General features: G+C 42.4%; 1 protein-coding gene across 1 annotated transcript in view; it reads left to right on the forward strand.

Annotated features, from left to right (window-relative positions):
* LOC121181958 (mucin-5AC-like) overlaps positions 1 to 13,346 on the forward strand; it is a 35,479-nt gene that overhangs the window by 20,060 nt on the left and 2,073 nt on the right. The window contains exons 28-40 of the mRNA XM_041038200.1: positions 8,451 to 8,521; positions 8,782 to 8,953; positions 9,089 to 9,336; positions 9,570 to 9,753; positions 9,963 to 10,146; positions 10,451 to 10,629; positions 10,764 to 10,833; positions 10,951 to 11,081; positions 12,154 to 12,188; positions 12,300 to 12,468; positions 12,720 to 12,818; positions 12,938 to 12,978; positions 13,218 to 13,340. Of these exons, the coding sequence (XP_040894134.1) occupies positions 8,451 to 8,521; positions 8,782 to 8,953; positions 9,089 to 9,336; positions 9,570 to 9,753; positions 9,963 to 10,146; positions 10,451 to 10,629; positions 10,764 to 10,833; positions 10,951 to 11,081; positions 12,154 to 12,188; positions 12,300 to 12,468; positions 12,720 to 12,818; positions 12,938 to 12,978; positions 13,218 to 13,340 (1,706 nt within the window). The remainder of the gene's footprint in view (positions 1 to 8,450; positions 8,522 to 8,781; positions 8,954 to 9,088; positions 9,337 to 9,569; positions 9,754 to 9,962; positions 10,147 to 10,450; positions 10,630 to 10,763; positions 10,834 to 10,950; positions 11,082 to 12,153; positions 12,189 to 12,299; positions 12,469 to 12,719; positions 12,819 to 12,937; positions 12,979 to 13,217; positions 13,341 to 13,346) is intronic.

The following is a 13,346-nucleotide window of genomic DNA, read 5'->3' on the forward strand; positions in this document are numbered from 1 at the left end:
GTGGGTCTCATATGCAACAACAAACAACAAGGACTTCGGCAAGAGTGTTTTGATTATGAGATTAAATTCAAATGCTGTTCATGTCCCACACCTTCCACTACTACAACTACTACAACTTCTACCACTACTGAGACAACTGCAACTCAGCCACCTAAAACTACTACTTCAACCACTAAACCTACTTCCACACCTAAGACAACTACAACTCAACCACCCAAAACCACGAGTACAACCACTACACCTTCTACCACAACAGAAACAACTCCAACTCAGCCACCTAAAACCACTAGTACAACCACTACACCATCTACCACAACTGAAACAACAACTACATCTCATCCACCTACAACTGCACCTTGCCCTGGTGGACATGATATGACATGTGTTTGGTCAGAATGGATTAATCTTGGCAAGCCCACAGCAGGCCCTGACGGTGGAGAAGATGAGTCCATCCAGAAAATAATCTCTGCTGGTTATCACATTTGCTCAGCTCCAGACGAAGTCCAGTGTAGAGCTCTTCTTTACCCAGGTCTGTCCATTTCACAGCTGGGACAAGCCGTTACTTGCAACAAAGACGTGGGTCTCATATGCAACAACAAACAACAAGGACTTCGGCAAGAGTGTTTTGATTATGAGATTAAATTCAAATGCTGTTCATGTCCCACACCTTCCACTACTACAACTACAACAACTTCTACCACTACTGAGACAACTGCAACTCAGCCACCTAAAACTCCTACTTCAACCACTAAACCTACTTCCACAACTAAGACAACTACAACTCAACCACCCAAAACCACGAGTACAACCACTACACCTTCTACCACAACAGAAACAACTCCAACTCAGCCACCTAAAACCACTAGTACAACCACTACACCATCTACCACAACTGAAACAACTACATCTCATCCACCTACAACTGCACCTTGCCCTGGTGGACATGATATGACATGTGTTTGGTCAGAATGGATCAATCTCGGCAAGCCCACAGCAGGCCCTGACGGTGGAGAAGATGAGTCCATCCAGAAAATAATCTCTGCTGGTTATCACATTTGCTCAGCTCCAGACGAAGTCCAGTGTAGAGCTCTTCTTTACCCAGGTCTGTCCATTTCACAGTTGGGACAAGCCGTTACCTGCAACAAAGATGTGGGTCTCATATGCAACAACAAACAACAAGGACTTCGGCAAGAGTGTTTTGATTATGAGATTAAATTCAAATGCTGTTCGTGTCCCACACCTTCCACTACTACAACTTCTACCACTACTGAGACAACTGCAACTCAGCCACCTAAAACTACTACTTCAACCACTAAACCTACTTCCACAACTAAGACAACTACAACTCAACCACCCAAAACCACGAGTACAACCACTACACCTTCTACCACAACAGAAACAACTCCAACTCAGCCACCTAAAACCACTAGTACAACCACTACACCATCTACCACAACTGAAACAACTACATCTCATCCACCTACAACTGCACCTTGCCCTGGTGGACATGATATGACATGTGTTTGGTCAGAATGGATTAATCTTGGCAAGCCCACAGCAGGCCCTGACGGTGGAGAAGATGAGTCCATCCAGAAAATAATCTCTGCTGGTTATCACATTTGCTCAGCTCCAGACGAAGTCCAGTGTAGAGCTCTTCTTTACCCAGGTCTGTCCATTTCACAGCTGGGACAAGCCGTTACTTGCAACAAAGACGTGGGTCTCATATGCAACAACAAACAACAAGGACTTCGGCAAGAGTGTTTTGATTATGAGATTAAATTCAAATGCTGTTCATGTCCCACACCTTCCACTACTACAACTACAACAACTTCTACCACTACTGAGACAACTGCAACTCAGCCACCTAAAACTCCTACTTCAACCACTAAACCTACTTCCACAACTAAGACAACTACAACTCAACCACCCAAAACCACGAGTACAACCACTACACCTTCTACCACAACAGAAACAACTCCAACTCAGCCACCTAAAACCACTAGTACAACCACTACACCATCTACCACAACTGAAACAACTACATCTCATCCACCTACAACTGCACCTTGCCCTGGTGGACATGATATGACATGTGTTTGGTCAGAATGGATCAATCTCGGCAAGCCCACAGCAGGCCCTGACGGTGGAGAAGATGAGTCCATCCAGAAAATAATCTCTGCTGGTTATCACATTTGCTCAGCTCCAGACGAAGTCCAGTGTAGAGCTCTTCTTTACCCAGGTCTGTCCATTTCACAGTTGGGACAAGCCGTTACCTGCAACAAAGATGTGGGTCTCATATGCAACAACAAACAACAAGGACTTCGGCAAGAGTGTTTTGATTATGAGATTAAATTCAAATGCTGTTCGTGTCCCACACCTTCCACTACTACAACTACTACAACTTCTACCACTACTGAGACAACTGCAACTCAGCCACCTAAAACTACTACTTCAACCACTAAACCTACTTCCACAACTAAGACAACTACAACTCAACCACCCAAAACCACGAGTACAACCACTACACCTTCTACCACAACAGAAACAACTCCAACTCAGCCACCTAAAACCACTAGTACAACCACTACACCATCTACCACAACTGAAACAACAACTACATCTCATCCACCTACAACTGCACCTTGCCCTGGTGGACATGATATGACATGTGTTTGGTCAGAATGGATCAATCTTGGCAAGCCCACAGCAGGCCCTGACGGTGGAGAAGATGAGTCCATCCAGAAAATAATCTCTGCTGGCTATCACATTTGCTCAGCTCCAGACGAAGTCCAGTGTAGAGCTCTTCTTTACCCAGGTCTGTCCATTTCACAGCTGGGACAAGCCGTTACTTGCAACAAAGACGTGGGTCTCATATGCAACAACAAACAACAAGGACTTCGGCAAGAGTGTTTTGATTATGAGATTAAATTCAAATGCTGTTCATGTCCCACACCTTCCACTACTACAACTACTACAACTTCTACCACTACTGAGACAACTGCAACTCAGCCACCTAAAACTCCTACTTCAACCACTAAACCTACTTCCACAACTAAGACAACTACAACTCAACCACCCAAAACCACGAGTACAACCACTACACCTTCTACCACAACAGAAACAACTCCAACTCAGCCACCTAAAACCACTAGTACAACCACTACACCATCTACCACAACTGAAACAACTACATCTCATCCACCTACAACTGCACCTTGCCCTGGTGGACATGATATGACATGTGTTTGGTCAGAATGGATCAATCTCGGCAAGCCCACAGCAGGCCCTGACGGTGGAGAAGATGAGTCCATCCAGAAAATAATCTCTGCTGGTTATCACATTTGCTCAGCTCCAGACGAAGTCCAGTGTAGAGCTCTTCTTTACCCAGGTCTGTCCATTTCACAGTTGGGACAAGCCGTTACCTGCAACACAGATGTGGGTCTCATATGCAACAACAAACAACAAGGACTTCGGCAAGAGTGTTTTGATTATGAGATTAAATTCAAATGCTGTTCGTGTCCCACACCTTCCACTACTACAACTTCTACCACTACTGAGACAACTGCAACTCAGCCACCTAAAACTACTACTTCAACCACTAAACCTACTTCCACAACTAAGACAACTACAACTCAACCACCCAAAACCACGAGTACAACCACTACACCTTCTACCACAACAGAAACAACTCCAACTCAGCCACCTAAAACCACTAGTACAACCACTACACCATCTACCACAACTGAAACAACTACATCTCATCCACCTACAACTGCACCTTGCCCTGGTGGACATGATATGACATGTGTTTGGTCAGAATGGATCAATCTCGGCAAGCCCACAGCAGGCCCTGACGGTGGAGAAGATGAGTCCATCCAGAAAATAATCTCTGCTGGTTATCACATTTGCTCAGCTCCAGACGAAGTCCAGTGTAGAGCTCTTCTTTACCCAGGTCTGTCCATTTCACAGTTGGGACAAGCCGTTACTTGCAACAAAGACGTGGGTCTCATATGCAACAACAAACAACAAGGACTTCGGCAAGAGTGTTTTGATTATGAGATTAAATTCAAATGCTGTTCGTGTCCCACACCTTCCACTACTACAACTTCTACCACTACTGAGACAACTGCAACTCAGCCACCTAAAACTACTACTTCAACCACTAAACCTACTTCCACACCTAAGACAACTACAACTCAACCACCCAAAACCACGAGTACAACCACTACACCTTCTACCACAACAGAAACAACTCCAACTCAGCCACCTAAAACCACTAGTACAACCACTACACCATCTACCACAACTGAAACAACAACTACATCTCATCCACCTACAACTGCACCTTGCCCTGGTGGACATGATATGACATGTGTTTGGTCAGAATGGATTAATCTTGGCAAGCCCACAGCAGGCCCTGACGGTGGAGAAGATGAGTCCATCCAGAAAATAATCTCTGCTGGTTATCACATTTGCTCAGCTCCAGACGAAGTCCAGTGTAGAGCTCTTCTTTACCCAGGTCTGTCCATTTCACAGCTGGGACAAGCCGTTACTTGCAACAAAGACGTGGGTCTCATATGCAACAACAAACAACAAGGACTTCGGCAAGAGTGTTTTGATTATGAGATTAAATTCAAATGCTGTTCATGTCCCACACCTTCCACTACTACAACTACAACAACTTCTACCACTACTGAGACAACTGCAACTCAGCCACCTAAAACTCCTACTTCAACCACTAAACCTACTTCCACAACTAAGACAACTACAACTCAACCACCCAAAACCACGAGTACAACCACTACACCTTCTACCACAACAGAAACAACTCCAACTCAGCCACCTAAAACCACTAGTACAACCACTACACCATCTACCACAACTGAAACAACTACATCTCATCCACCTACAACTGCACCTTGCCCTGGTGGACATGATATGACATGTGTTTGGTCAGAATGGATCAATCTCGGCAAGCCCACAGCAGGCCCTGACGGTGGAGAAGATGAGTCCATCCAGAAAATAATCTCTGCTGGTTATCACATTTGCTCAGCTCCAGACGAAGTCCAGTGTAGAGCTCTTCTTTACCCAGGTCTGTCCATTTCACAGTTGGGACAAGCCGTTACCTGCAACAAAGATGTGGGTCTCATATGCAACAACAAACAACAAGGACTTCGGCAAGAGTGTTTTGATTATGAGATTAAATTCAAATGCTGTTCGTGTCCCACACCTTCCACTACTACAACTTCTACCACTACTGAGACAACTGCAACTCAGCCACCTAAAACTACTACTTCAACCACTAAACCTACTTCCACAACTAAGACAACTACAACTCAACCACCCAAAACCACGAGTACAACCACTACACCTTCTACCACAACAGAAACAACTCCAACTCAGCCACCTAAAACCACTAGTACAACCACTACACCATCTACCACAACTGAAACAACTACATCTCATCCACCTACAACTGCACCTTGCCCTGGTGGACATGATATGACATGTGTTTGGTCAGAATGGATTAATCTTGGCAAGCCCACAGCAGGCCCTGACGGTGGAGAAGATGAGTCCATCCAGAAAATAATCTCTGCTGGTTATCACATTTGCTCAGCTCCAGACGAAGTCCAGTGTAGAGCTCTTCTTTACCCAGGTCTGTCCATTTCACAGCTGGGACAAGCCGTTACTTGCAACAAAGACGTGGGTCTCATATGCAACAACAAACAACAAGGACTTCGGCAAGAGTGTTTTGATTATGAGATTAAATTCAAATGCTGTTCATGTCCCACACCTTCCACTACTACAACTACAACAACTTCTACCACTACTGAGACAACTGCAACTCAGCCACCTAAAACTCCTACTTCAACCACTAAACCTACTTCCACAACTAAGACAACTACAACTCAACCACCCAAAACCACGAGTACAACCACTACACCTTCTACCACAACAGAAACAACTCCAACTCAGCCACCTAAAACCACTAGTACAACCACTACACCATCTACCACAACTGAAACAACTACATCTCATCCACCTACAACTGCACCTTGCCCTGGTGGACATGATATGACATGTGTTTGGTCAGAATGGATCAATCTCGGCAAGCCCACAGCAGGCCCTGACGGTGGAGAAGATGAGTCCATCCAGAAAATAATCTCTGCTGGTTATCACATTTGCTCAGCTCCAGACGAAGTCCAGTGTAGAGCTCTTCTTTACCCAGGTCTGTCCATTTCACAGTTGGGACAAGCCGTTACCTGCAACAAAGATGTGGGTCTCATATGCAACAACAAACAACAAGGACTTCGGCAAGAGTGTTTTGATTATGAGATTAAATTCAAATGCTGTTCGTGTCCCACACCTTCCACTACTACAACTACTACAACTTCTACCACTACTGAGACAACTGCAACTCAGCCACCTAAAACTACTACTTCAACCACTAAACCTACTTCCACAACTAAGACAACTACAACTCAACCACCCAAAACCACGAGTACAACCACTACACCTTCTACCACAACAGAAACAACTCCAACTCAGCCACCTAAAACCACTAGTACAACCACTACACCATCTACCACAACTGAAACAACAACTACATCTCATCCACCTACAACTGCACCTTGCCCTGGTGGACATGATATGACATGTGTTTGGTCAGAATGGATCAATCTTGGCAAGCCCACAGCAGGCCCTGACGGTGGAGAAGATGAGTCCATCCAGAAAATAATCTCTGCTGGTTATCACATTTGCTCAGCTCCAGACGAAGTCCAGTGTAGAGCTCTTCTTTACCCAGGTCTGTCCATTTCACAGCTGGGACAAGCCGTTACTTGCAACAAAGACGTGGGTCTCATATGCAACAACAAACAACAAGGACTTCGGCAAGAGTGTTTTGATTATGAGATTAAATTCAAATGCTGTTCATGTCCCACACCTTCCACTACTACAACTACAACAACTTCTACCACTACTGAGACAACTGCAACTCAGCCACCTAAAACTCCTACTTCAACCACTAAACCTACTTCCACAACTAAGACAACTACAACTCAACCACCCAAAACCACGAGTACAACCACTACACCTTCTACCACAACAGAAACAACTCCAACTCAGCCACCTAAAACCACTAGTACAACCACTACACCATCTACCACAACTGAAACAACTACATCTCATCCACCTACAACTGCACCTTGCCCTGGTGGACATGATATGACATGTGTTTGGTCAGAATGGATCAATCTCGGCAAGCCCACAGCAGGCCCTGACGGTGGAGAAGATGAGTCCATCCAGAAAATAATCTCTGCTGGTTATCACATTTGCTCAGCTCCAGACGAAGTCCAGTGTAGAGCTCTTCTTTACCCAGGTCTGTCCATTTCACAGTTGGGACAAGCCGTTACCTGCAACAAAGATGTGGGTCTCATATGCAACAACAAACAACAAGGACTTCGGCAAGAGTGTTTTGATTATGAGATTAAATTCAAATGCTGTTCGTGTCCCACACCTTCCACTACTACAACTACTACAACTTCTACCACTACTGAGACAACTGCAACTCAGCCACCTAAAACTACTACTTCAACCACTAAACCTACTTCCACAACTAAGACAACTACACCTCAGACACCTATAACTGCTCCTTCTACCACAGCCTCTCACCATACTCGTCCACAAATTTGCCATTGCTTACATAATGGCACAGAGTTTAACCCTGGTAAGTTCTTTTTAATAATTACATTTTCTTTTTCACCTTAACCTATCAGTTGGTGTACATTTACTATAGATATGTTTGTTATCATACATTTAAAAATTTTGTTCATAGCTTTTTTTTCACCTACATGGGCATTAGTGACTGCTAAATTACCATCAAAGTATTTGGGGTATATCTTAAATACACTTGTAACAGTCTTTTTTTACTGAATTCATTGCAACAAATATCAATATTCTAAAGTAACGACCAAAATAATTATTGGTGTAGCAAATTTGATGCAATAAACACAAGGAATCAGACAATCAGGAAGGTTAGACGTACACTTCAGGTAAGCCAAATATATAAAAGGGAAGGTGAATTACTAAATTGTTACCATTTTGCACTGTAAACATCCTTCACATCTTTTAGATTGACTCCCTGGTTCATACTTTGACAAACTATGTACATTACGCACTCAGAGTTTCATATTTTCATAATGGCTTTCTAAACAGTGTGAAGCTGCTCGTTTTTTTGTCAAAGAGAAACTTTAGTGACTGTGAAGTTAAAGGTGTAAAATTACACAGCAGCACAAATGCATATGGTAAAACAATAATACAAAAGTATAGGCTAAATATCTACAGAACATACACTTTAAAGTGTATACATTTGTGTGTCAGACATGTGTTGTACTGTGTAATATGTGCTATCAAATATGTAATATGTGAATCTCTCCGTGCCTCATTTGCAGGGTCCATGATCTACAATGTGACAGATAATGATGGCCACTGTTTCATAGGGTATTGTAGTGAGGACTGTCAGGTAGTCCCTAAACATGAGCCTTGTAATCCATCTAGGAAAGAGTGTGTTGATGTTACTCCTCCAAGAAAGGTAATTCTTTCTCTCCAATTTGTACATAATAAGCTGTGTTTCTATATGCAATTGTTAAACAATACTGCAGTCCTTGAAATGCTAGCATTTAATGATTGCATGCATTTAGCAGGACTAATTACTCTGACATTCTCTGAAAATAGCAACCCTCTCTTTTTTTCTTCTCTTCCCATCTGTGATTCCCCACATAGGACGGTGAAAGTTGGAAGGAAAGTAACTGTCGTACAGGAACATGTGAAAATGGCAAAGTGACCTATAACGTCACACAATGTCCAACTGCAAAGCCTGTAGTATGTGCAAATAACTTCCCTGCCATTGAAGTCAAGGATGGTGATGAATGCTGCTCCCACTATGAATGCCAGTGTAAGTCTGACTCACTAAAATATTGTAAAACTCTCAAACATATAAAAAGAATTTTAACTGTAGCAATGTTTTGTTTTATTCTTTAATTTATCTTGAACTGTCATTTTAAAAATGGAATATTTATATTGCATGAAGGTATCTGCTACGGTTGGGGAGACCCCCATTATGTCACCTTTGATGGAACCTACTATGGATTTCAAGGCAATTGTTCCTACTGGCTGGTCAAAGAGATCTTGCCCAGATACAACTTCAGCGTTATGATTGATAACTACTACTGTGGTGCAGCTGATGGCTTGTCCTGTCCTCAGTCCATCACTGTCTTCTACAAAGGCTACAAGATCTTTATTACACAGAAAGATATTAATGGTATTTTCACAAACCAGGTAAATAAATGACATCATTAAAATTCTACATTTTTAACTCAAAGTCTACTCATTACCCTTCAGTGCAAATGCATGCACAGGTTTTGACTCATGTACGTACCTGACCTGATCCTAATTTGTAAAACTGTCCAAAGAAGGGCTTTCATACCAAAGAGGATAAATGTATTGGACTTTACAAAGAAATTTGTGAAGGCTATTTTTCTGACGTTAATTCCATGATGCTTTTGTTTTAGATTTCTGTGAATGACAAGCCTGTAAGTCCTGCATACCAGAATAGTGACTTCCGTATAACCACCACCGGCATTGACACAGTGCTCGTCATCCCTCAAATCAATGCGAAGATCACCTTCTCAGGGCTCATATTCAGCATCTACCTACCCTATAGTAAATTTCACGGCAACACAGAGGGACAGTGTGGTGAGTCCTGTAGCATCTTACTGTATGTAGAGTTTGTACATCAGTTGATAAATGACATTTACAGTAGTTGAATATTTTGTTTATTCAACACAATCTGCATTCTGTAAGAATGCAGATTGTGTTAAATTCTAGTAATTCAGGAGGTAAACAGCAGTGGAAGACTGACTTGAATTGTGTCATGCTTTCACTAATGATGAGTGTTTCTTTAGGCACATGTGACAACAACCGGACAGATGACTGCATGTTGCCCAATGGCAAAATTGATCCTTCATGTCCTCATATGGCACACGAGTGGCATACTAACAACAGTCACTGTGAACCTCCAGTTCATCCTACACCAATACCTAAACCTGGTCCCTGCAATACAAACATCTGTGAGGTCATCAAGAGCAGGTAGGAGGAAAAGGGAAAAACATGTCATCTGCAGCATTAGGTTCAGACATTGGTTAGTGCGAATACGAATTCTCAGCTGGTAAATTTGTAAATTGACATATAATAATAGTATAATATAAATAAATGAGAGAACTTAGCATTAACATCTTGTCATGCTTAAGCACTTCCAAACAGGGAGACAGAAACCTGGAAGCAAAAACCAACACATTACTGGTTTATTCACTTGTCTCAGCTTTATAATGTGTAGTGATGTACTCAGTTTGTTTCCATTGTTCATACTGACTGTAAATCCCATCTTCCCCAGTGTGTTTGAAGCTTGCCACAAGATCATTGACTACACTCCATTTGTTGAGGCCTGTGAGTTTGACGTGTGTCACATGCACCTTGATCACATTGGCTGCACTAGCATACAGACCTATGCTGATGCCTGTGCTGAGGCTGGATTATGTGTTGACTGGAGGAGTGCCACCAAAGGACTCTGCGGTATGCCACTAGAATATGTGATGTTTAGGTCAAGCACCATTTCACACAATTTTTTTTTCAGAACTCACCAACAACATCACAGCTATTGACCTCTACTAAAACATGATGTTTATTCCCTTTCCATCTCACAATAGCATATAAATGTCCAAGTCCCAAAGTGTACAAGGCCTGTGGCCCTCTGGTGGAGCCTACCTGTGAATCCTGGTACAGAAATTCACCACCACATTGTTGTTATCCGTCACAGTCTATCAATTTTAATTCATTTATGCTTTGATTTGTATAGAACAACACAGGTCACACTGTATGCTGTTGTTTCTGCAGGTACAACCAGAAATTCATTTATGCTGTCAATGAGTTCAGCGACATGACAAATATCAAGCTGGAGGGTTGTTACTGTCCACCTGGCACTTTCCTCCTCTCTTCAAGCTCAAATGAATGTGTGCCCTCCTGTGGTAAGACAAGATAACACTATTGCATGACTACAGCTGTGTCACATTCTTGCACTTTTTTAATGGCTTTTTCTGACCAAGTCAAACTCACAAGTTTATGGATACAGTTAATATCCTGTAGCAAAGAGGAAAGTGAGGGTTTGAGGGTGAGGGTAACACATGGAGCTTCGATGCCATAAACCCAGGTTTGCACCTCAGCTTAAACCAGCTATTGATATGGGCAGTTGTTACTATGACAACAATCTATTCCATACTTCAGCGGCTTCAAGACAACAGGAAGGTAGTCTGAGTTTATTTAGTGGGAAGATGTTGTATAGCTTCTGTTCTGGTTTCACTAGAAAATCTAATATGTAAATTAATGTACAAAAAGTCTCAGGCCCACAGAATTTTGTTGCAGAAAAAAATCAATAAAGGAAGAAAAGCTCCTAAAATTAAAATATGGCTGGTGCTGAATTTACTGCCACACTGTCCAGCTTGAATCCTAATCTTTACAGTCCCTATAACTTAAAGCTGTAGAGAGTGGAAAGTGAAGGAGAAATATGATGAATGTATGAAAATACAAAATACAGTTTAATTCAATACAAACTGAACAGCAGCAAATAGCAGCTACTTTATGTATAAATGTTCGATTTGTTGATACTTGTTAGGGTGTCCTTCTGTTATGATGTGTCCTGGGCTGATTTTTGTTCTCCTGCCACAGTGATTTAAGAAAGCTGAGACTCAAGCCATCAAAGCTTTAACTGTAGGTGCAGTCTGAGTCTGTTTTGCAGTCTTAGCTATATAAAAGAAGGAACATGCAAACCATCTCTCTGCACTTAAGCAAGCACAACAATCTCTGGCTTCTACACAACACAGTGCCTTAGCAATAGGTTAAGGACTATTTATACAGTTTTAATGGTAAACCAGTGGTTACAATATGAAGTTGGAAAATAGAGAAAGGGAATGCTTTTTAAAATAATAATAAAATACATTTTTAGCATTCAGCATTTACCTGTTAGCCTGAGCTCTTGAGGCAGGCTGACCATAAGTCTCATGAGTGGAAATGACTTTATGCTTCATACTTTTCTCCCAATAGAACTTTGTCGGCTGCCAAATGGAAAATGGACAAAGGTAAAACATTTGTTTACAGTCCCAGTCCCTTTGTAATGTTTTGACAGGGCTATAACTGCTGATAATACCATGTCCCCTGACATGATTTTACAACTAACACTGTGTCCTCAGGCCAATTCAACATGGACAGAAGGCTGTAAGGAGTGTATCTGCGAGGAGGACACACTGCAGGTCACCTGCCGTGACATGTCCTGTCCAGCACAGCCACCTCTGAGCTGTGACCAAGAAGGTCAAGTCAAGGTCACTGACACTAGTGGCTGCTGTCAAAAGGAGAAGTGTGGTGAGTGAGCCCCCAGGAGGTAGCAACTTCTAATACTGAAATCACAGCTTTCCTGCTCAGTGCGCTGCTCAGTGTCTTTATAAATACAGAGTGCATTTACATATTTAACAGTGTGTAATCTATCCATAGGTGTATCCATCTCTGTATTCAGAGAAGTGAAAACACAGTATGCTCTGTTCTGGCCTGTTATGAAAACATCTTGAAAAGTGGTGTGAACATTCCCTCCTTGATTCATCTGTGTCTGTGAACAGAGTGTGATGTGAAGCACTGCCCCAGTACTGTGCCGTCTTGTCCTGCTGGTTATACTCTAAAGACCACAATGGGAGTCTGCTGTCACAACTACACCTGCGGTGAGTGTGCTCATGCATGTGAATGTTATTGTAACTGCTTAGCCAGGTGTAATTTTTGCCACTGTGATTGTTGTGGCACATTTAAAATGTATTAATTGACTTTTCTGTTTCCTTCACAGTGGTTAAGGATGTGTGCGTTCTCAATAACCATGAATATCAGGTGAGATCTCACATCTGTTCAACAGTCCACACCTATATAAACCTGACAGCCATTTCCAAAATTTCGAAAAATTAAAATTGCAAAAAAACATTCAAAATAGACAGACAAATCTATGTGGGAATGGGTGTGGTGTCTGTTCATGACTGAGGTTGTAGTGTACAGTGGTGTTTTACTTGACTGGACAAACATGAGTTTATAGTGTCTGTATCTGTACTGACCTTCTCACCCTGCCCATCAAGGTCGGAGACCTGGTGCCCATGAAGCCATGTGACAAGTGCATTTGTAGTGATGAGACAGATCCCAGCAGCCACCTGCACACAGTACAATGTCAGCCCATACCATGTGACACACACTGCCCTCTGGTAAGA

This window comes from Toxotes jaculatrix, chromosome 1 (genome assembly GCF_017976425.1).
Source record: "Toxotes jaculatrix isolate fToxJac2 chromosome 1, fToxJac2.pri, whole genome shotgun sequence".
Classification (NCBI taxonomy): domain Eukaryota; kingdom Metazoa; phylum Chordata; class Actinopteri; family Toxotidae; genus Toxotes; species Toxotes jaculatrix.